Source organism: Thrips palmi, unplaced genomic scaffold, assembly GCF_012932325.1.
Source record: "Thrips palmi isolate BJ-2018 unplaced genomic scaffold, TpBJ-2018v1 HiC_scaffold_11, whole genome shotgun sequence".
Lineage (NCBI taxonomy): Eukaryota > Metazoa > Arthropoda > Insecta > Thysanoptera > Thripidae > Thrips > Thrips palmi.
The window spans coordinates 6,995,730-7,018,087 of NW_023144622.1; the positions used below are offsets into that span (position 1 = coordinate 6,995,730).

The 22,358-nt window shown below is 61.3% G+C and overlaps 1 protein-coding gene across 6 annotated transcripts in view; it reads left to right on the plus strand.

Annotated features, from left to right (window-relative positions):
• Positions 1-4,505: 4,505 nt before the first annotated feature.
• The window catches only part of LOC117639518 (irregular chiasm C-roughest protein), a 139,034-nt gene continuing 121,181 nt past the window's right edge, over positions 4,506-22,358 (plus strand). For all 6 annotated transcript variants that reach the window (XM_034375261.1, XM_034375265.1, XM_034375262.1 and 3 more), the window contains exon 1: positions 4,506-4,870. In XM_034375261.1, coding sequence (XP_034231152.1) covers positions 4,801-4,870 — 70 coding nt within the window. In that variant the 5' untranslated portion in view covers positions 4,506-4,800. The remainder of the gene's footprint in view (positions 4,871-22,358) is intronic.

Genomic DNA, 22,358 nt, shown 5'->3' on the forward strand with positions numbered 1-22,358 from the left:
GTGCGGGTGCCGGGGGGTAAAACATGCCTAGGCACATTTTCCCGGGCAGGGAGGAGGAGGGGAGATGAAGCGAGCGCGTTTTGGGCTGTCCGAGGCGTGCACGGGTAGTGCCGAGCGGAGCTGGGCCGAGCTGGCCGAGCCGAGCCGGGCGCCGAGCCGAGCGCGACCCGAGCGGCTCGGGCCGAGCCGAGCGCCGGCCGGCGAGCAGCCCGACAGCCCATGGCGCGCAGTAAATACATCAATCTAGGAGTAATTTTTACGTGCCGCGTTAATGTATGCCTATACTGGGTGAAAAAGTACGAGGAACACGCCTGTGCAAACGGTTTGATCGCGCGGCGTCTAGTTTGGGTTTTCATGGCCCTCCACTGTGGCCCCCCAGTACCCCCGAGTTGAATGGAGGGCTATGGAAACCCAAACTAGACGCCGCGCGATCAAACCGTTTGCACAGGCGTGTTCCTCGTACTTTTTCACCCAGTATAGGCCTATAACATTAACGCGGCACGTAAAAATTACTCCTAGATTGATGTATTTACTGCGCGCCATGGGCTGTCGGGCTGCTCGCCGGCCGGCGCTCGGCTCGGCCCGAGCCGCTCGGGTCGCGCTCGGCTCGGCGCCCGGCTCGGCTCGGCCAGCTCGGCCCAGCTCCGCTCGGCACTACCCGTGCACGCCTCGGACAGCCCAAAACGCGCTCGCTTCATCTCCCCTCCTCCTCCCTGCCCGGGAAAATGTGCCTAGGCATGTTTTACCCCCCGGCACCCGCACTTTTCGTTCCGCGACAAGTTAAACATCTGTAAACCTGTAAACCGACTATTACGCTTTTATACTCATTTAAGCTTCAAAATATAGACCAAAAAAAAACCCCAAACACCCCAAAGTTTGGTAAAAACTCGAGAATGTCGTCCATTTGGCATATTATTATGCGTGTTATTACAGAGTGACCCGACTGTTACGCGAGTGCATAGCCACTGATCGCACCGCGTCTCTCGCACTCTGGAGCGTTCCTAGTGGGAGAAAGACAGAGCGGCGACTTTCGGAATCCGTCACCTGTTTACCGCAGAGCTGATGACAACGGGTTTAACAGTCATTTATTGGTCGGGTCAGCACTTTTTGTCTCGGCTGTGTCCCACAGCTCGGTGTTAAAGGAAGGGGGGGGGGCATGCCTAGGCACATTTTACCGGGGGGTAAAACTTGCATAGGTATGATGTACCGGGGGTAAAAAGCTCCAGGGGTATATAACACACCGGTTACACCGGCGCGTAGATATTTTCGTCGGCTTCGACGGCAACGTGCAGGCACCTCCTCGTGGTGGGCCATGGGTAGGTAAAGCAATCTTCCTTGCAGAGCTAAGACCCGCACATTCGCTAACAACCCCTACAGAGCGCTAAAAAGGGGGCTTTTGGCAAAGTTTCGAAAAAAATGGGAAATTCTCGCAAAGTTTTCCGGCTTTATGGCGCCCTCCACGAGGCCGCCGTCGGTGCCCTGGGGCTGGGCTACCTTCTCCCCTCCCCCCACCTCCATTTCATGCACATTGGTCACCTTGGGGAGGTCTCTAGCGGTCAGAACAGTACGAAAAAGTTGAAAAAACGGCAACATTTTCCTAAAAATTTATATTGTTTGAGGCCTGGGCGCCGAATGAAGGGGCTCACTTAGGTTCTAAGTAGACATTATTTTACTCATTAGTGTTGGTAAACGGAATCCAGGCCCCAAACCGCCAATCGAAGCTCTACAGGAAGAAAAAACAAGTAAAAAAGCCAAAAATGCGATTTTTGCCGCTTTTTGATATAAAACGGCTGGTGGGGTGATGAAGCCTATGTCTGATCGCAAAATCCAATACATATCTGGAATCAGCGTAAAAAAACGAAAATTTTAAGACCGGTCGAAAAGCCGATATCGAAAGTCGCCTCCCAATGCTGGCCCCAAAGTGTGGGCCACCCGGGAAACCACCCGACCCCAGGCGACCCCAGCCACCTCGCCGCGACCCCTCAAAATTTTTTTCGCGGCCCATTTGGGGTCGCGCCCCCAAAGGGTTGGGGAAAACCGCTGAGCTAGAGGGGCAAGTAGGGGCATTTTTTGGAATCGGGGCAACGAGACAAAGGCAACGGTGCTAGTTTGGAGCGTATTTCTAGTGTTTGGGCGAGTCGATCAATTTCCCCCCCCGACTTGCCCCCGAGTTACCCCTGATTTCCCCCCCGACTTGCCCCCGATTTCCCCCCCGAGTTCCCCCCGAGTTCCCCCCGACTTGCCCCTGAGTTCCCCCGATTTCCCCCCCGATTTCCCCCCCGATTTCCCCCCCAAAGTTCCCCCCGAGTTCCCCCCATTTCCCCCCCGACTTCCCCTTGAGTTACCCCCGAGTTCCCCTGAGTTACCCCCGAGTTACCCCCGAGTTGACCTGGCCCTCAGTTTGTCAGGGGTTCGGCTGTGACCTGAAAGGCTGACTCCGGGCTGAGTGTCTGTCTCTCTCGCACCCACGGGGCGTCCCGTAGTGGAGCGAGAGAGACAGGGAAGCAGCCGGCCGTGGCACGGAGACGACGACGACGACGACGTCGGCGCCCTGGAGGCGACGCCGCGGGTCACAGCGCGTCACGAGGGAACTAAAATGGGAAAAATGAGGGGGAGAGAGAGAGAAGGGAGAGAGAGAGAGAGAGAGAGCGCGAGAAAAATCGGGGCACTTAGGGAATGGCCACTTTATTTAGGCCGGACTGAAAGTTCGGTGCCTGGGAAGCGAGCCATCTGACGACACGACAGCGCGACGCAGCGACGCAGCGCGACAGTGTGCTTCAGCTTGAAAAGGCAAGTGACAAGCGACATGGGGTCGCGCTCCTCCCCGCCGCCGCCGCCGCCGTCGCGACGCATTTGCCAGTGTGGTGGCTGCCGTGCGTGCTCCACGAATTTGTCAGCGCGGCAGCGCTCCATCGGGACTGTCGGCGCGACACGGAACACGAACGCACAGTCCGTCAGACTAGTAGTCAGACCGCCCGCGGGCACTTGACGCCCGTCGCGAGGCGCGTCAAATGGGGAACTCTCTCTCTCTCTCTCTCTCTCTCTCTCTCTCTCTCTCTCTCTCTCTCTCTCCCTCTCTCTCTCCCCTACGGCACGGCCGGCCGGCGAGCGCGCCTGAGACAGCAGCGACGAAAACCTCGGCTGATATACGCGGCGGCATGACGACAGCGGCGCTGCAGTCGCTCTGTCTCCCTCGCACTCGTTGGGCGCGCCGCAGGGGTGCGAGAGAGACAGAGTTTCAGAATCGGCGCGCAGCTGCGCCCGTCTCAGTGTTGTTTTCAAACGAAACGTTTTTCGACGATTCAATTAACAGGCGCGCCGAGCGAGAAAGCCGTTTCACCGGCCGGCCGTTGGCAGTGCCGTGAACGCCGTGCCGATGCGGACCAATCGGCTGAGGTAAGTGCATTAAAACAATCCCTGGCCAATCCACGGTTTATGTCTCAATGCGAGCGGGCGGCCGGTCGGTAGTCAGAACCTGTTGTCTGGAATGTGCCGCGCGGCACTAACTCTACAACGCCCGTAGGTACGGAAAAAAGATTCACTCCGAAAACCTAACCTGCAAACGGCAGCCCAAGCCGGCCAATAGGGTACTTTCGTAGAAACCCCGAAAAGGGAAACAAGCAGACCAGCAGACGCCAAATTGGCCCGGAAAAAATAACCTCTCTTCGGATCCAAACTATAGCCGAGCTGTACAAATTGCTCCCCGAAACACATATGCACTGCAAACAAGTATCAAACAACTGTTTATGTTCAAGTGTGGCCGATACCTTTGACGAACGTGTCTTTCCCATGTCAAGTTTGGATCTACTTCCGCCGGCGTCTGTGTGCTTCCGGTTCAGGGATCTACGAAAGTACCCTATAGGGTATTCCGGAGAAGAGCTGGACCGGAAGTTGAGAAGATATCAAGAAGAAGAAACGCCGGACTTGTATGAGAATATAACTCTGCGGAAGCGGCAGAACGGCGACGCAGACGCTCATTCTTACATATTTCGCATACTTTGTTCTTCTTGATTTCTTCTCAACTTCCGCTCCAGCTCTTCTCCGAAGTACCCTATTTCAGATAAGGTCAAACAGAACCACACACTAGCCCGGCGCTCGGATCGGGAACCGCTTATACTGCATCAACAACGCCGTGTCCAACTTCCTTAGTCGATCCGTTTTCGGCCCCTGGGGATCGACCAGATAGATACACCGCCAGTCACGCGCACACCAACACCCACGCGAACACGCTGCTGCAGTGTACACGCGGTCCGCAAACACAACACGCGTTTTCGACAATGAGTCAACAACAGCCCTACCGGAGGGAATGCCCGGCCTGCCCGGCCCAATCGGGGGCCCATGACCACGCCAAGCGACGCTAAGGTGGGGCGGGAGTGGGGGGCCTGGAGCCGCACCGCGCCCCGCCCCACCCCGCCCCGCCCCACCCCGCCCCGCCCCACCCCGCGCGAGCCAGCCCGCCCCACCACAGCGCGACCACGCTAGCTCCGCAGGCAGTATCAGTCCGAACCCTGTCCAGGCAGGACGTTACGCCGCCCCGCTCCGTGCCGGTGTGCCAGTACGAGCTGCAGCTCGCGAGGAGTCACTGCGGCATTTGACGCCAGGACTGTGCTGTGCGGAAAGCTCGCGTGTGCTGTGTTGCCGTGCTGTGTGTGTGTTACCGTCTGTGTCTGTGTTGTTGTTGGTGTGCAAACCGGAGCAAGGATATAAGCGACTTGAAGTGCCGCATCAAGACGTTGTGTGTTGTCATGTCAGTGTGTGAGTGTCGGTGATCGAGACAGTGTGTCGCTCTCCTCGGATATCATGGCGGCGCTGCCGAAGCTCTCCAGCATGGGATACCTCGTCGTGTCCGTCGTCCTTCTTCTCCTACAAGGTGGGTGTCTTCGCGGTCCTTTGACTTCCCTACCCGCTGCTCTGCCTGTCTCTCTCGCCGGCCCGTTCCGAGCGGGTGCGAGAGAGACAGAGCGAGTCGCCGACAGTGTCGCGGTTTTATTTAAGCCCGCCGAGTTCGAATAGCAGCGCCAAGCCGTTTATAGCGGCAAGTTGACAGACAGCCTTCGCGGAACAAGATCACTCCAAAGCCAATTTTACCCCGGCAAGCGGCGCCACTGGAAGGGAAGAGCGTTACGCAGCGGCGGTCGAACGCGGTCAATCGCGGTCAAATGGCGCCGCGTGTGCCTTTGAATTTCTAATATCTTACCGCCAACACATGATCGGTGTTCTTCACTTGTTGTTCCGCCGTTCCGCCCCGCCCACGGCGACCGACTGACCGACCGGGCCTCCGCTCTATTATCGGAACGTGCACTTTTCACCGGGGCAGGACCTGCCGGCAGCCTGCTGCACGCGATGCCTATCAATGCGTTGGTCAGTCGGCAGTCAGTCAGTCAGCAAATCAGTCGCCAAATCAGCGAGCAAGTCAGCGAGTGAGTCAGTGGGGCAGGGATTCCTCCGGGCGTGGGAACGCCGTGTGGGAAGGTGGCGCTGAATGCGATGGCCCGATGGCCCGGCCGTGACAAAACAACAGCACAGTGCGAATTGCTGCCTTTCGTTGTTCGCACCCCCGGCCGCCTTGGCCGCCCGCCCCGGGGTCCATAAAACAGGTGCAAAAGACAGCGGACTGATTCCACGTCTCTGTCGTCTCTGTCGCTCTCGTGGCGCGTCAGGCAGGTGGGGGGGGGAGAGAGGCAGCGCGCTTTTGGGGATCAGCGTGCACCTGCACCACGGCCGCCTCGCCGCGTCGTCGCACAGTGGGCCAGGAGACCCGTGGAGGCAGCCAAAATCCCGGACGCGTTTTGAGCTCCAGAGTCGCTAAATGGGACTCGAACCGAACGTGCGACCCCACCAATGGATTGCTCTCCGAACGAGGAATCCATTGGTGGGGTCACACGTTCGGTTCGAGTCCCATTTAGCGACTCTGGAGCTCAAAACGCGTCTAGAGTTTTTTGTCCGCCTCCACTGGTCTTCTGGCCCACTGTGCGTCGTCGACGTGGTGTGGCGGTCGCGTCGTGGTCGACCTTCCAGGACGGCGTTTAGAATTCGGTGGCAGTGTCAAAACGACTTACGGCGAGGGCGTGCCTCCCCGGCGTCCCCGGCGTGCCCGTCACCGCACTAGTAGTCGCTCAGCGCGGGGGAGGCCGGGGAGACTTTTCGGGGACGGCGCTAATATTTCATAACTTGAGGTGTTTAGTCGCGCCATTGCTCATGCCTAGGACGGTCTTACTCGTAACGAGTCCGCGGTGGGGTGGGGTGGGGTGGGGTGGGGTGGGGTCCCTGACCAAAAGGGCGTCCCTTGCGGCCTGCTCGCGGCGGGCGGACCCGACCCCCGTTGCAAATTTTTCCACCGCAATATTGTCGTTGTTTTACGAGAGCCGGCCGGGGAAGCAGGGTGCCTTGCTGCAATGTTGCTGTTGATCCCCGCAGACAGACTCTCATATGAGTCTCATATCAGCTGGCTCTGCGTTTCATAACGTGTGGCATGCGGGCCGCCCGCCCCAACCCTGTGCCCCCTGTCGCTCTGTCTCTCTCGCACTCATGGGGTGTCCCGTGTGGGTGCAAGAGAGACAGAGCGACGAAAACGACTCTCGGAATCGGTCTGCTGCGATCCGCCCGCGTGTCCCCGCCTTTTCTGCGAATCGTCTGTGAATCCGCGTACACACCGCGTGTTGGTGTATTCTGGTTCTTTTCACCGTCGTCGTCGCTCTGTCTCTCTCGCACTCATGGCGCGTGCCGTAGGGGAGCGAGAGAGACAGAGCGACTCCGGCCTGCTTGCGTGCGGGGGTCATTTCTTCGCCATCAACTTCAAGTTGGGGCTTGGCGGCGCGGGGCGGGGCGGCGCAAACTTTGCGATATTGGCTCTTTTCGGTGACGGTACTCGCGGTGCTTAATAATTTCGATCCGAGTTGTACATAGTGCGCCGCGCGCGGTAGGGTTCCCTTCGAAGGGAGTCCACTGAGCGAAAAAGTTAACTTTATCTCTACGCCCGGAGGCGTTTGGTTTTCGGAGCAGCCAGCCGCCAGCAGAATGATGCCGAGAGTCGTTTTCGTCTCTCTCGCACTCGTGAGGCGTCCCGCTCTGGTGCGAGAGAGACAGAGCGACGAAAGCGACTCTCGGAATCGCCGCCTGTAAAACGACGGCGAAACAGTGTACCAGTATGGGTTTACGCGGCGCGGCCATCGGTTTGGCTGCCGTCTCAATGGGCCGGCAAGTCATGCCGCCCGTGCGGCCACGCCACTGCCAAGGCGCGGCCACGGCGCGGCCGGTACGCGCACAAAGAGCGTGATTTTGATGCCTTAATTACGCCGGTATTCGTGGCACGCTCACACTCAGACACACACACACACTCACACACAACACCACCACCGTAAGGTCATGCCACGCGGGGCTGCTGCGCTTTGGCTGCACTGACTCGGCACAGCAGAAAGTAGAAGTGCGATAATTGCCTAAAAACGAATTATAATTTTTATTCGTGAAAAAGGACTGTCGGTTTCCGTCCGAGTGTGATGGGTGTTCATGCAAAAGGAGCAGGGAGACGATGGCGACGAAGGAGTGCCCTTAATTACCATTCTGCCATCCTGCACGAGTACTGGAGGTACACTGGAGGCCCTGGAGGTCCAGGAGTGCAATCAAGTGGAGCGGAGAGACTCGCCGAAAAGACGTTGGAAAGACGTTGAAAGGACGCCCTGGTGCCGTTGTCGACCTGGGCGGGGCAAGGCCCGGCAAGGCGGGGCCCCGACGGGGTCACCGTGTAAAAGAAAGTTTGACATTCAGGAAGTCCAATCTGTGGCCGCGCGGCCCAATTTGAGGGCCCAGGGGGCTCTCCGCGCGCGGGGCGGGGCGGGGTGTGGGGGGGCGGGGCGCGGCGGGGCGGGGCAGGGCAAGGCCCCCGGAGGCTCCCAGGGGGCCGTCGTGTAAAAGGGGGAAGGGAGGGGGGGAGACCACCCAAACGGTATGGCCGTGGGCTATGGACTCGAGTGAGAAATCAAAGTCACTTGCGCATTGTAACGGCGCGGTGTGGCGGGGCGGGGGGCCCAAGTGCTGCAATCCCCATAAACCACGAGCGGCGTTTCGCACGAGCGGGCGCGGTAGTGATGAGCAAGTGCATGATGCAGATGGAACGCCAGTCCTGGCGGGTCTTCAAGTCTTCCTCCTCCGCCGTCCGGCCGGGTCCAGCCCTGGGTCGCGGACTCGGACTGCCTGGCTGGCTGGCTGACCGCAGCGCTGTTTGGGCCAGGGCCTTGGCCAGGGCTCTAGCTTTGGCTTTGACTGTACCGCGGAGTCGGCGGTGCCGGACTGGAACTCACTCACCCGTCCAGACGGCCTGAATGCGGTTTAATTAAATTGACTTTATTAGTGCAGCAGCCATGCCGTGTTTTCCTGTTGGCGACCCTCTTGCCTTTTCCCGTTTTCCGCTTCGCGCGGAGAGTGAGGGGGAGAAGGACTCGCTGCGAATTGCCCGCTCTTCATCCGGTACTCATTTCGAGTCGAAAATGTCACTTTGCATGAGCGCGGCCGGAACCCCGTCTCTCGACGCGTAGCGTTTTATTCAGATCTCATTACATTCTGAATGTAATGCGGCGGGGGGGGGAGAGAGAGAGAGAGAGAGAGAGAGAGAGAGAGAGAGAGAGAGAGAGAGGAGAGAGAGAGAGCCTTGCGGCTTGCGGCCTTTCGCCGTGACACGTCCGTTCACACCTCCTCCTTCACCTCCTCGCTCTGCCCGAGGCGTCGTAAAACGGCGCGAATATCGAAGGGACGCCGCGAGGTGTCCGTGCACTCCGTGGCTCGCCGTGGCACTCCGTGCGGCGAGGCGTTTATTGCGCCCACGTCTCTACGTGACAATCTGGCGTCAAAAAAAGAAGAAGGGGGAGAAAGAAGCCGCTCTTGCGAAACGATTTTTATTTTTTTCGGTCTTAATTTCCGGTTCGGTGCGGCGGTGTAGGTTCTGGTTGCGGGTGGCCGCCCCGGCCGCGGCGAGGGTTGCTTGCTTTGCGGGGTTCCGGGTTCGACGCCACCTGGCCGCCGGGCGCCTCCCTTCTGGTGCGAGGTGCGAGGCCTGCTGCGGGCGTGTGGGTGTGAGCGTGGGTGTGTCCGTGTAGTTATTGCATTTATTCTCGCCCCAAGCCATTCGCCCATACATGCGGCACAACGCGCCGACGGGTGCAAACTACGCGCGGCACTGTTAGAGCACTGGTAACACTGCGGCTGGTTAGCGGGCAGATTCACACCGGGGCACGGCGGACGCGCGCACGTGCGCATAAGTGTCAACGAAACCAAATGGCGGCACAAAAAGAAAAGGATTGAATATTTTTCGTCGTCCTCCTGGTGCGCGAGAGCGTGTGGCAACGGAGGATTTTAACACGAAAACACAATTTTTTTCTGGAGGGGTGTCAAGGTTTTTATTTTTCGTGTCGGGTATGTCGTCGCTGCACGAGCTCGCTGCAGCGGTTCGAATTAATTTTCAAACGAACTGCTTGCTTCGTCGCGCTGGTTGACTCCGGCTGGCTGGCCGGCCGGGCGCTCGGCTCGAGTGTCGCCGCACCGGGCGATTTATCGGCTTGACGAAAACTAATTGATTCATAAATGTTGATCGCGTGATCGTGGGACTGGGCTGGTCGGCCGGACGGGCCGGACTCGGTGTAACAGGCGGCGTATGAGCCTGCACACGCAAATCAGCTGGCCCCCCGCCAGTGCCCCGCCAGTGGGGCCCGGCTCGGACTCCTCGTCGGGGACCTCGATGAATCAATCGCCTTCCCCTCCCTCACGTGCATTACGGCTGCTGTTGTGCGCGGGAAGGGAGGGGAGGGGAGGGGGAGGCCGGCGATGGAGACATCTCTTGGCGGCCGCCGCGGTGCTGCCCGGTGCCGCGCGCACCAATCGACGGCAAGTACTTTGCATATCGGCGGGGCCGTGGCGGGGCCGCGGCGGACGGTCAGTCCGATACACTCCTCGTTACCGTCCCCTTCATCACGCGGCCTATTAGGCATGCAGGAGAGAGAGAGAGAGAGAGAGAGAGAGAGAGAGAGAGAGAGAGAGAGAGAGAGAGAGAGAGAGAGAGAGAGAGAGAGAGAGAGAGGGAGGCGCGAGGCGTAGACCAGGCCGGGGTCGTGGCGACGGCGGCGTGGGCCCCGGTCCCGGTGGGCCATTGCCTTTTGTCCGAAGAACGTCTTTACTGCTCCGCGATCCGCGCACATCAGCGTCGTCGCTCTGTCTCTCTCGCACACGACGGCCATCGCGTGGGGGTGCGAGAGAGAGAGAGAGAGAGAGAGAGAGAGAGAGAGAGAGAGAGAGAGAGAGAGAGAGAGAGAGAGAGAGAGAGAGGAGAAATATGGTGCGGAATCAGTCGGCTGCTCTGCCTTCGCATTAGCGCCGCACGTGGGGTTTGTGTGTGTGTGAGTGTGTGTACGTGTGTTTGTGTTTGTTGGGGGCCCTGATCCGCTTGACCGCTCTAGGGCCTCCCCAAGGCCCCCGCAAGGGCCGCCCTTAGAGCCGCCCCAGGGCCCCTCTCCTTTGGCCCTCGCAAAGACCGCACGGAAACGGACGCGCAAACGCAAACGGTGGTCGCTTTGAGAGAAAAAGAGAGATGTAAAAAATAAAAACGATGCGCGGCGGTCCAGAGGCGGCAGTTTTGTTCCTGGAATGTGTTTAAACACGCACACACGCGCACACGCGCACGCACTTGAAAGGGCCGGTGGGACGGATGGGTCGATTGGATCAATATGGATGGATGGTGTTTGCTACCGGCGGAGCTCGACCCGTGCGACCCGGCGATGCGGTCACACACACACACACACACACACACACACACACACACACACACACACACACACACACACACACACACACACGTGTCGTGGGCCGCGCTGGAAAAAGCGGGCGCTCGCCCCCACCGGGACGCGAACCACGACTCAATCAGAGCGCCATTTGCATGTGCGTATAGCGCGGACGATTAAAAGCGAAGTGACCGCGGTGGGCGTGGCCCAAGTCTCCGGTTCGGCGGCTCGACCGACCGCCGCCCGGTTCGGGGAGGTTTAGGACTCCGGGACCGAGTCGCCGGCAATGCCGTGGCAATTCCGGGGGACACTCTTTGGACCCGCGTCACTTTCCGCCACGGCTCCAGCCAGACTCCAGCAAGGCTCCGGCCGCTCCAGCACGGCCCGCGCCGCAATTCCAGCCCGCCATCCCTCTTCATCAGTGGCGTGCCGCGCCGTGCCGCGCCGTGTCGAGCCGCGCCGCGCCCGGCATTCATTACCTTTTGTATCGTTAATCCCGAAGCGTCTTGGCCACGGCCACGGGCCACGCCTCGCCTTGTGCTATACAGATACGCCCGCCGACGGGCCGAGCCGAGCCGAGCCGAGCCGAGCCGAGCCGAGCCGAGCCGAGCCGAGCCGAGCCGAGCCGAGCCGAGCCGAGCCGAGCCGAGCCGAGCCGGGCCGAGCCGAGCCACCACCGCGTCTCCATTCAATAAAACCATTAGCGGAATTGATGGTTTTCGTGCAGTGCGCAGTCCGGGGCCGGCCGGCCGGGACTAGCGCCGGGACTCCCCAGGACCCCGGCCCGGCACGGGGATCTAAATAAGTCCACTGCTCTGCTGGCTCTGCAGCCAGTGCTCTGCGGCTCAGCCATTAGGATAGAAAGCCAGTCTCTGGAAGCCAGCCTGGAAGCCGGCCTGGAAGCCAAGTCGGACCCGCATCTCCCTTCGACGGCCGGGGGCGCCGCACGTTCAAAAATCAAACTGTGTCATTACGTGCGTGTGTGTGTGTTAGTGTTTGTGTGAGGCGTGTGTGTGTGTGTGTGTGTGTGTGTGTGTGTGTGTGTGTGTGTGTGTGTGTGTTGTTTGGTTGCGTGTGTGTGATGAATAGGCAAAGGAGGTTAAGCGAAGGAGGATCCAAAAGGAAAGGGCGACACCGCCCATCACGATTGACCGCGCGCCTTGCCGTGCCTTGCAGTGCCGTGCCGCTTCCTCCTCTTCTCCTCCTCCTCCTCCTCCTTCTTCTTCTTTCTTCCTGGCGGTGTAAAGATCAGGATCGTGCTCTCTTTCTTGTTCCGAACGGCGCCCCACGGCTGGCCTGGTCGCAGACTGTTGTCTAGTCGCCACCATACTGTCCTGCCAGTGTAGTCGCCAGGTGGTACGGGCTACACGCACGCGCGCGCGCGCGCACACACACACACACACACACACACACACACACACCTGCGAGCAGGACACACACCAGGGCACGACATCACAGCAGCCCGAGTTGGGCGAGTCCACCCACGCCCACACATTTGATATAACGGATCATGGCGCACACGACGCCAGCGGAGCAGGTGCTGTGTGTGTGTGTGCGTGTGTGTGCGTGTGTTTGTGAGAGAGAAAGACAATGGCAGCGGACCGCATTGACTTACCATCCCGGTGTCGCGGGGGGAAATTAATTAAGCTAGCAGCTCGATCCGGAATCGTCGCTCTGTCTCTCTCGCACCCATGCCTCGAGGTAGTGACGGCGGTGTCCGCGAGGAGCGGCAGGTCCTTGGAGGGTCCTGCGTGTGAGCGCCGTCGTGCGTACACTGTACACGGTTGGATAGGGAGGTTGTCAACATGAGGGAGGTGAGGCGAGGTGACCCGGGTGTAGTCGTGTAGTCTGTGTGCTCAGCGGAAACTCGCGGACGGTGCGCCCCGCCCCGCCCCGCCTCGCCTCGCCCCGCCCAGCCCAGCCCCGCCGCGTCAGGGGGCACGTCAGACGCCAGGGCTGCCAGGGGCCGCGGGGGGCGCGTTGACGCGCTGTTGGCGCACCGCAGACGCGGCCTGACGCCACCCCCCCGCCCCACCCCCCCGCCCCGCCCCGCCCCGCCCCGCCATGTCGGTTCATTGCTGCCGGAATAGTTTCCGCGCAAGTTTGTTGAGTCAAGGTTAGGGCGGTCGGGGGATGGCACTGTGTGTGTGCGTGTGTGTGTGTGTGGCCTAACCCAGTGCCCCCCTCGTGTTGCAGGTGAGGGCCGCCACGGCGCGTCGCGGGCCGCGGTCCTGCAGTCGTTGCAGGACCCGCGGAATGCTGGTGGCCACCACGCCGACGCCCCCGCCCGCGCTCCACAGGTGGCCGAGGGGACATTCTATACACACGTAAGCAAGCAAAGCCAGCGCAGAGCGCAGTGCCAGTCCGACACGGCCAGTCCGACCTGGTCGAACATGTACTGGACGGGCGTGGCTGGCGCGGCGAGGCGGTGAGGATGACACCTGGCTGCTGGCGCAGGCTGGCGCACTGCCGGGCCACGCCACTGGAAGCTCGAAGCTCGAAGCGCGGCTTGGCAGCGCCTTTTGGATTATTAAATTCCTTCCGCGGTGACGCAACCGAGAGTCGTGAATGGGATGGGGCACTGCTGGAAGGGCCCGCGGCACGGCGGCACGGCCCGGCCCCACCGCCCTGTCGCCTTGCCGCCCCACTGCTCCCGCGCGCTCGAATCTCGAATCTCGAATCGCTGCTCGGATCGAGGAGAGGTTTCTGTCTGTGATTTCGTTGAGTGTCGGTCGAGACGTTTCGGCGGCGGCGGCGGCGCGGGGCCACACTCGGCGCCGAGGTGCGATGCTGATTGCGATTTGATGTAGCTCCCCCCCCCCCCCCCCCCGCCTCTGGAAGGCGGAAGAGGTTAGGCGTCGCGGCAACGCGGGGGCGCTTAGAGCGATAGTGCCACTCAGCGCTATTTCGGAGAGCTTGGCGGGATTTGATCCCAACCCCTAACGACGGCGACGGCCAGGTGTCGGATGGGGGAGGCCAAACGCACCTGAGACGCCGCGGCCTCCCTCGCGCCGAGTCGCCTGGAATTTACTGGAGCATCCTGTAGACCGATTCCGAGAGTGAGTCGTTTACGTCGCTCTGTCTCTCTCGCACTCATGGGGCGTCCCGCATAGGTGCCAGAGAGACAGAGGGACGAAAACGACCGGAGTCTCCGGCTGTATTTCCTGGCTCTCCGGGAGGCCTTTGGGAAGGGCGGCCCTTGACCCGGCCTTGCTAGGGCACTGCTGGAGCTGCCCGCCCGCCTGCCCGCCTGCTCGTCGAGATGTGGAGCGTTCCGCTGCGTTCCGCCTCGCGGGGCGTGCGTCGCTGTGCGTTGCTGCGTCGCTGGAAAGCGGCTGTCTCTCTCGCACCCACGGCGAGGCCCAGCGGCCTGACACGGCAATTGTTATTTTCGTGTTCCAGGACTAGATTCCTTTTCCTCTTCCCGTCGGTGGGGATTTGAACGTTTTGGCTTTCTTTGCGTGCCTCGCGGTGCCTTGCAGTGCGGGCGCCTCGCAGTGTGGCAGCCGGCAATTAAAAGGGCTCGGACAGGTGGCGACGCGGGGCGGCGAACCGCACGGCGAACCACGAACCAGGTCAGGCGGGACGCGGCGGGACATGACGCGGTACTGCTCGTCATGTCCGGATCATATCGGCCAGGCCAGGCCAGGCCGCCAGCCGACTCGGGTTAGCCTCGCGCTCATTAGGAACGCTGCATCACAGCCCGGCTCGGCTCACCCTGCAGGCTGATTCCGAGAGTCGTTTTCGTCGCTCTGTCTCCCTCGCGCCTACTCTAGACGCCCCGTGAGTGCGAGAGAGACAGAGCGGCCGCTCGGCTCGTCAGAGTCTCGGCCGGGCTTTGGACCCTTTGGGCCCTTTGGGCCTAGCGAGGCTTTGTTCTTTAACCTCTTTGTGCGGTGCGCGGCCGAGCCGGGCCGAGGCGAGCCACCCCGGCCCGCGGCGCTAATCAAAGTATTGAGCCGGTGATGGTGGTGATGGTGATGATGATGTCAAGCGGGCGGCGCGGCGCGTGACGTCACAGCGAGGGAAGCCCTCTTACCGGTGTGGCGGAGGCTCATACAGTGCCGCTGCCGGGCGGTATCGGGCCACAGGCCCGCAGCGCCCGGAGCGCGGCACTTTGGCGGCGGCCGCAGGCACTCTGTCTCTCTCGCACCCCTGGGGCGCCCTACGGGACACCCTGTGGGTGCGAGAGAGACAGCGCGGCGCCCTGCGGTACCGCTTTGCGCGGCGCTCTGCGGTGCTCTGCGGTCGCCGGGAGTGTCGGTCGCTCCGTTTTGGCGGTCGGCCCTTCGACCTGGCCCGGCCCTCCACTGCCAACACCGCTACCGGAGCCTCGTCCGCGTTGCGTCACGCGGCCGAACGTGCACGGGTGCGGTCTCAGCAGACCGATTTTAGACGCGTTTTGAGCTCCAGAGTCGCTGAATGGGACTCGAGCCGAACGTGTGACCCCACCGATGGATTGCTCTCCGAACGAGGAGTCCATTGGTGGGGTCACACGTTCGGTTCGAGTCCTGTGTAACGACTCTGGAGCTCAAAACGCGTCTGGAGTTTTGGCCGCCTCCACCGGTCTTCTGGCCCACTGTGCACCGCACCAGCAGCGCCGAGTCGGCCAGTGTCCGGCCGGCCGGCTGGCTGTTCGTCACGCCACTGGCAGCCACTGGTCGACCGACTGCCCCTGCCACGCCACTGCAAGCGCGCTTACCGATAGCGAGTGGCCGGGGTCAAACCGCTCAGTGCAGATTGCGCGGGTAGGGCGGGTAGCGGGGCAATTAAGGTAAAGCGGTAAAACGGAGCGCGGCGGGCGGGTGTCGAACCCTCGGTCGAACCCTCGGAAGTACGGACGGTGTGACGTCACTAGAAAGCAGTCGAAGCAGCGGCCGTTTAGAGCGTTTAGAGCGTTGCGCGCGCGACCCTGCGGGAAAGAGACTGAGAGAGAGAGAGAGAGAGAGAGAGAGAGAGAGAGAGAGAGAGAGAGAGAGAGAGAGAGGAAGTCAGTGGTTTGCACTGCCTGCCTCTTGCGGCAATGGGACGCGAATCAAAGAGTGGGGCGCGCTCTCCCTCTGTGTCGCTCTCTGTCGCTCTCGACCGAGTGGCCACACCCCAAGTCCCTCTGAGAGGCCCTCTCTTTGTCGCCCCACCGCGTCGCGGAGTGCGCCCTGTGCCCCCGCGTGGCTCTTCGGGGCTACTGTCTGTCTGTCTGTCTGTTTGTCTGTCTGTCTGTCTGTCTGCCTGTCTGTCCGTCAGAGTGACTCCGGCTACTCCAGTAGCCGTGTGTGCTGCGGTCTCATATGTGTACACGACAACGAAATTTTATACGCGAGGAGGGGGCGTGTATTTTATGATCGAGCAGTGATTTAAATGGCAGACAGGTGTCTCTGTGCGTGTGTCGCGCGTGTATGTGTGTGTGTCTGTGTGTGTGTTACACAAGGAACGCGGCGCGGGATATCACGGTGCATCATAGTAGTCCCACCATGCACCTCCTAGGTTCGGGTATCCCGGAGACCACCCGCTCGAATCTCCTCCTCCCCTCCCCTCCCCGTCGTACCTGTTCATCCCCTCCTCCGTAGCGGAAGAGATAATGTCTCAATACAAAATGATGAGGGGGAAGGGGGGGGGACTCCACTTTGTTACCGGGGGACGCAGTGGAAAAGGGAGGAGGAGGGGGGTGAATTAATGTCCGGGTGGCAAGGAAATGTGTGACTCGCTACGCCGTGTGTTGGTGGTGTAGGGAGGGAGTGCCGGCAGCGTCGGCCCTGCCAGTGTCGCGGTCTCTTGGTTGGCGCGAATGCCCGCTGCAAGTGTGTGTGTGTGTGTGAAGCAGTGACATCTTCCTCGTGAACACAACGCGATTTTGTTTTCATGCATTTTCCTGGTGGAAGTGGCTTGCTCTCGAAAACGTCTTCGCTGCTTCGCTGGCGGTGGGGTTGACCTTTGCCTCCGTCGTGCCGTACACCACACCGTGCGTCGCGCGCGCTCTTTGGCTGCCTGGCTCTGGCCTGGCTGTGGCTTGGCTTGCTCGTGGTCGCTGGTCGTTAGACGGCCGTCCCTGCCTGTCCCGCCGCACGCTCTGGTTTTGGGGCCTAATTAAGAGACCTACCTGGCCGAGCCGAGCCGAGCCGGGCCGAGCCGGGCCGGACCGGACACGCTGGGGCGTCGTGGTCCCGGAGCGTCCCGGAGCGTCCCGGAGTTCGTGCGGCACGTCGCGGGAGGCGCACGATATTGGCGCGATATCTCGACGCGATATCGCGATGGCTCCGCGATGATGTGCCGCGGTTATCGCTCGCTTGTAATTCCGCGGTGGCGAGCACACTGGCAGCGCGGCGAGGCGTCAAAGAAAACGAAGGAAAAGGAACGCGAAAAAGCAATAATTACCTCCCGTTACTGCAGTACCCGCAGTACCCACAGTGGGGCAGACGTTTTATTGTTTGCCTCCAGCCTCGCAGCCTCGCCGCCTCGCTGGAGCGGTGCTGGAGCGAGCCACGGGCCTCTGGAGCCGGCCGGCCGGACCTCCACTGGAGTCTCCAGGCTCGCGTTGTTGTTGTTTTTGTTTTTTCGGACGCGTCCGTCCAGACTGGAGTAAGTCATTCCGGGGCCCCTGCGCCCGCTGCGTGTGTGGCGGGGGGAGGGGGAGGGGGGCGGTACACTGGGCGGTACCTGGGGGGTACCTGCCGCACGGCTGGCTATCAGCAGGCCGGGCTGGCCGGGCAGCGCAGCCAGCGCAGGTACCCGGCCGGTGCCCCGGTAAGTACCCGGGGTACCCGGGCAATAAGACGGCCGGGTAAATATAATGGAAAAACCGCAGCGCAAATGTTTTGACTCCACTGGAAAACGAGTGGCGGGCGTCTCTCACGGCGGGCAAGGAAAACTGCTTTCATCGTCGATGCATCGCCCGGACTCCACGAGTACCAACAAAAACGGGGGAAAAAGCGGAAAATGAAAAGTAATTTAAGCGATAAAGAAAAGTAATTTTGCAGTTTGACGGCGGCGACGTGCGCTCGGCCGTTCCACCTCGCGCCCTCCGCGGCCACATGTTGCACCTCGTGATGGCGGCCGCAGCCGCACGCTTGCGCCGCTCCGTGGCGTTCCAGTGGCGTTCCAGTGGCGTTCCAGTGGCATTCCAGTGGCGTTCCAGTGGCCTTCCAGTGGCGTACGTGACGTCATCAGGGTTCTGGGCTGCCGCCACGATGACGGTCGTCGTTGTGGGTGGCGCTGGGGCGCTGCGGCGGCAACAGAGTCTTTTTGCGTCGATCGCTCCCTTCCTGTGCGCCCACGTAAAGAGCCACCCCCTATAATTGGCCGCTGGCTTTCGCACCTCGTTCCGGTGTGTCAGCCTCTCTGCATTTCGGCTCCGTTTTCAGCCACCTGCCTTCACGCTCGTGTGTGTGTGTGTGTGTGTGTGTGTGTGTGAGCGTGTGTGAGCGATTTGCCACGCGCGCCTCACACGTGGTCCTAACCTGTTGCCGGCCCGCCGCGGCCCGCCTGCTGGCGGTATAGAAGCGGCAGCAGCAGCAGGCCCTTGTTCACCTGATGGCGGTCGCGGCCCGGCGGCCCGGCGGCGCCACTGTATGAATGCGGTGGGTCCGTGTTGGGCCCTATGCAGTGTGCCCGACGCAGCGCCACGCAGGCCGCATTGTTGCTTCCTGTGCCTCGCGCTTCCGCCGGTAATGAAGCCATCGCCCGCCTGTCCGTCTGTCTGTCTGTCTGTCTGTCTGTCTCTGTCTGTCCGTCTGTCTGTCTGCGCGTCCGCTCGCCGCGACTGTCGCGTGGCCACTAACGATTGGGAGATGAAAGTGAATTGCGAGTGCCCTGCGCAGCCTTGGCGCGGCACTTAGCGGTTGCATCGGAAGGGAAAGGCACTTGAAAGGGGAGGGGGGGGGCGAAGGAAGTGCCACATTGGCGCGGGGCTGTGTTCATTGCGTGTGCGATCGCGGTGTGGCAAGTTTGGGGGGGGGGGGGCTGTACGCCTTCACGCAGCATTAGGGCTTTAAGTCACCCCCCGCCCCCCGCGGCCAGGTCGCCGTCGTGGCCGCGCCCAAACTCCGCTCCAAGTCCTACAAGCATCTGACACTTGAGCAGGAACTGTCACTTCCCGGCGTGCTGCGCGCGCGAGGGGCCAGGGGCGGGGCCGGGGGGCCTGGCCTGCCCGGGCCGGGCCCAAGCTGTGCCATCCTGTCAGTCAGTCACAGCTTGTCACCTTTCCAACGGGCACGGCCCCGTGGCACGGCGAGCAGACGACGTCGACGACGAGGACGGACTCGCTGGCATGCAAAAGGGCGGGCTGCACTGCGAGGCACTGCGAGGCACTGCGAGGCACGCACTCCATGACGTCCTGGCTGTCCTGGCTGTGGGTGCTCGCCGCCCGTCGCGTGCTGCGCCGGCCAATCTTGTGTCGCCTTTTACTTCACTTTCAAAAATATTTGCTAATTTTTTTTTTGCAATTTTTTTAAATTTGCCGTTACCTATGATGTTAGGAATCCAAACCTGACATCAATTGCAAAATTAAGTCAAGTTTTTTTTTTTTGCGAAATTTTATTTTTATGAAAGAAAGTAATCCGATTTTCAAGTTTTTCCTTTTTTTTTTTGCGAGCATGCGGGGGATAGTGGAGAGGGCGCTTGGCCGCTTCGGCCAGCCCACCGTATGGCTTTTCCTTTTCGGAGCCGTGCAGAGCAGAGCAGAGCAGAGCGAGCGAGCGTCCGAGCGATTAGCACGAGCGGCCTCGGACCGGAAACGGGCCGGACAACGAGTGCAGCATCTTCCGTCTCTCTCGCACCCACGGGCCGCGGTGCGAGGGTGCGAGAGAGACGGAGCGGCGGGCGGGCGGACGCCTGGCCACCGCCACGGTCCACCGCGCCGACCCCGGTTACCCCGGCCGTGGCGGCGCGTCACGCGGCCCGGGACGGCCAGGACGCCGTCGACGCCGAAAATCGTCCTAGAGGCCTCTCGGGCCGCTTGGCGTGGCCTGGCGTGCACCGGGACGCGGGGGAAAGGACGGCGAGGCGGAGAAACGGCAGCGGATGCAGCCAGGCGACACACACGTCACAGACAGGCGGCGTCCCGTCGCAGCACTCGCAGCACTCGCAGTGCATCGCGGCGATGGAAAGCACGGCAAGCACGGCGCCGAGGAAGCGGGCAAGCGGCGAAAGCGGAAAAAGGCGTTGTTGGATATTCGTGCGCCTTTTGTCTCTCTCTCTCTCTCTCTCTCTCTCTCTCTCTCTCTCTCTCTCTCTCTCTCTCCTCTCTCTCTCTCTCTCTCTCTCTCTCTCTCTCTCTCTCTCTCTCTCTCTCCCTCTCCCTCCCTCTGTTTTTGCAGTGAGGATGAGCTTAGCAAGTCAAGCGGCGGGTAAATGGGTTTCGCCTCCACGACCGCCAATAGCAATCGCGGGGCGCCGCGGCCGGCCGGCCCGGTCAAAGACGGCCGAAGACGGTCAGGCCAAGCAATCGATGCGCTCGGCTTGTTATTATAACACTTCATAAAGCAGCGAAGCGGCGGGGCTGGAGGCCGCTGGTGGCCGCTGGAGGCCGCTGGAGGCTGGACCTGACCGGCTCGGCTCGGCTCGGCCGCAACGCTAGAAGCCGCCGATAGCATCAATGATTGCCGAAGTGCTAAGCGGGCGGGTGCCTCTCGCCTCACGCTCCCTCGTCTTCGCGTCTTCGCGTGTTTGACTCGTTTTATAGTGGTGTGCCGGATCCTCTTCCCAGGCTGACCAGGCGGCGGACTGATCCTGTCTCTCTCGCACTCGTAGGGCGACCCGCACGGGTGCGAGAGAGACAGAGAAATGAGTCTGTGGGCTAATAAGCAAAGTGACAAGCCATTCGTTAGGCCGTGGCCGCCGTGGCCGGGCAGCGTCATCCCCAACTACAACAAACTAACCCTCCGGACCTCTGGACCGCCCCGGGCCACCTCGCCCTAGCTCGCCCTGGCCTCGGCCGACAGTTCAATACGCGTCGAGTCGGGCACTCTGTTCCCACCGAACCGAGCCGGGCGGCTCGCCACGCCGCGCCCGATTCGATCCTATCGTTTCTGGAGCAGCGCACGATTCAAAACGGGCCGCTTCTTTACGAAGTGCATCGCGGATGGCTCAATCTGATGCGCGCCTAATGCAACCCTGTCACCGCGAGGCTGCCGCACCGCGCCGCGCCGCGGAGCGAGAGAGAGGGGCGATTGTGCGAGCCGCGAGCCGAGCGAGACGCCGCCACGAGTGCGAGAGAGACGGCACCTCGGGCCGCCGCCGGATCGTAAGTCGTGGCGGCGAAAAAAACGCGTCTGGACCACTTATTCTGATTAGTCGGGTCGTCGACACTTAGAGTGAGTGAGATAGGTGGTAAGTGGCGCCGCCGGGAAAAGGGGGGGGGGAAGGACGTTAGCACCTGCTGGCTGCTGTCTCGCAGTCTCGGCCGCACGACTTATGAAAAGTATTTGGCTGCGCCTGGAGTCCAGCCTGGAGTCCAGCCTGGAGTCCAGCCTGGAGTCCAGCCTGGAGTCCAGCCTGGAGTCCAGCCTGGAGTCCAGCCTGGAGTCCAGCCTGGAGTCCAGCCTGGAGTCCAGCCTGGAGTCCAGCCTGGAGTCCAGCCTGGAGTCCAGCCTGGAGTCCAGCCTGGAGTCGCCTGGAGTCCAGCCTGGAGTCCAGCCTGGAGTCCAGCCTGGAGTCCAGCCTGGAGTCCAGCCTGGAGTCCAGCCTGGAGTCCAGCCTGGAGTCCAGCCTGGAGTCCAGCGCCTGGAGTGCCTGGAGTCCAGTGCCTGGAGTCCTGGACGCGCAGGGAATGCGTGCATGCAGGGCGTTGCAGGGCGTTGCAGGGCGATGCAAGGGCCTAATGAAGCCGTTTCCCAGGGCAGGGCCAACTGAGGGCCAGCCGAGGGCCTGCAGTGCAAAGGGCTCCTCGTCCTTCGTCCTTCGGAATTACCAAATACCCAATTACCGGACCGGGCCGCCGGGCCATGCATAATCCCCCGAAATTAATTCGTCTGCTACCGGGAGCGCGGCGGAGCGCCACCGCTGCTTCTGCAGTGTGCTGGCCGGGCCTAGCTCTGGGGCGAGCTCTCTGGAGAAATCACGGGACTTCCCCTGGAAGCCGCTGTCTGCTGCTGGAGCCTGAGAGCTTTGCCTGCATTCGCTGCATTTATGCTGCATTCCGCGCCGCTCTGTTAATTCAAGCATACAGCAGCGCGTTTGCATCGCGTTGCATCGCATTTCGGCGGCGCGCCTCGCGGCTTAGCCTTATGATCCGCGTGTCCCGTCTAGGGTCTTATTTCTGCGTTGCGCAATAACCACCTGCTGCTTGTCTCGGACCCCCCCCCCCCTTCCAGCCTCTCCTCGATTTGTGACAGGTGCCACTGGGCAGGGAGGGGGGGGGGGAATGGCACCGTTGCTCCTAAGCGGGGCACACGAGCTAAGTCCCTCGGCTAATCCCCACAACGTTTTAATTTCGGCTGGAAAAAGATGGAGATGAGGAGGACTGGGGGACACGCACCCAGACGGACAGGCAGACAGACAGACAGACAGACAGACAGACAGACAGACAGACAGACAGACAAGGGAAACAACAAATCCGCGCCTTACGGAAGCCAGAGGGTAGGTCTATTTTCTCGCGTAGTT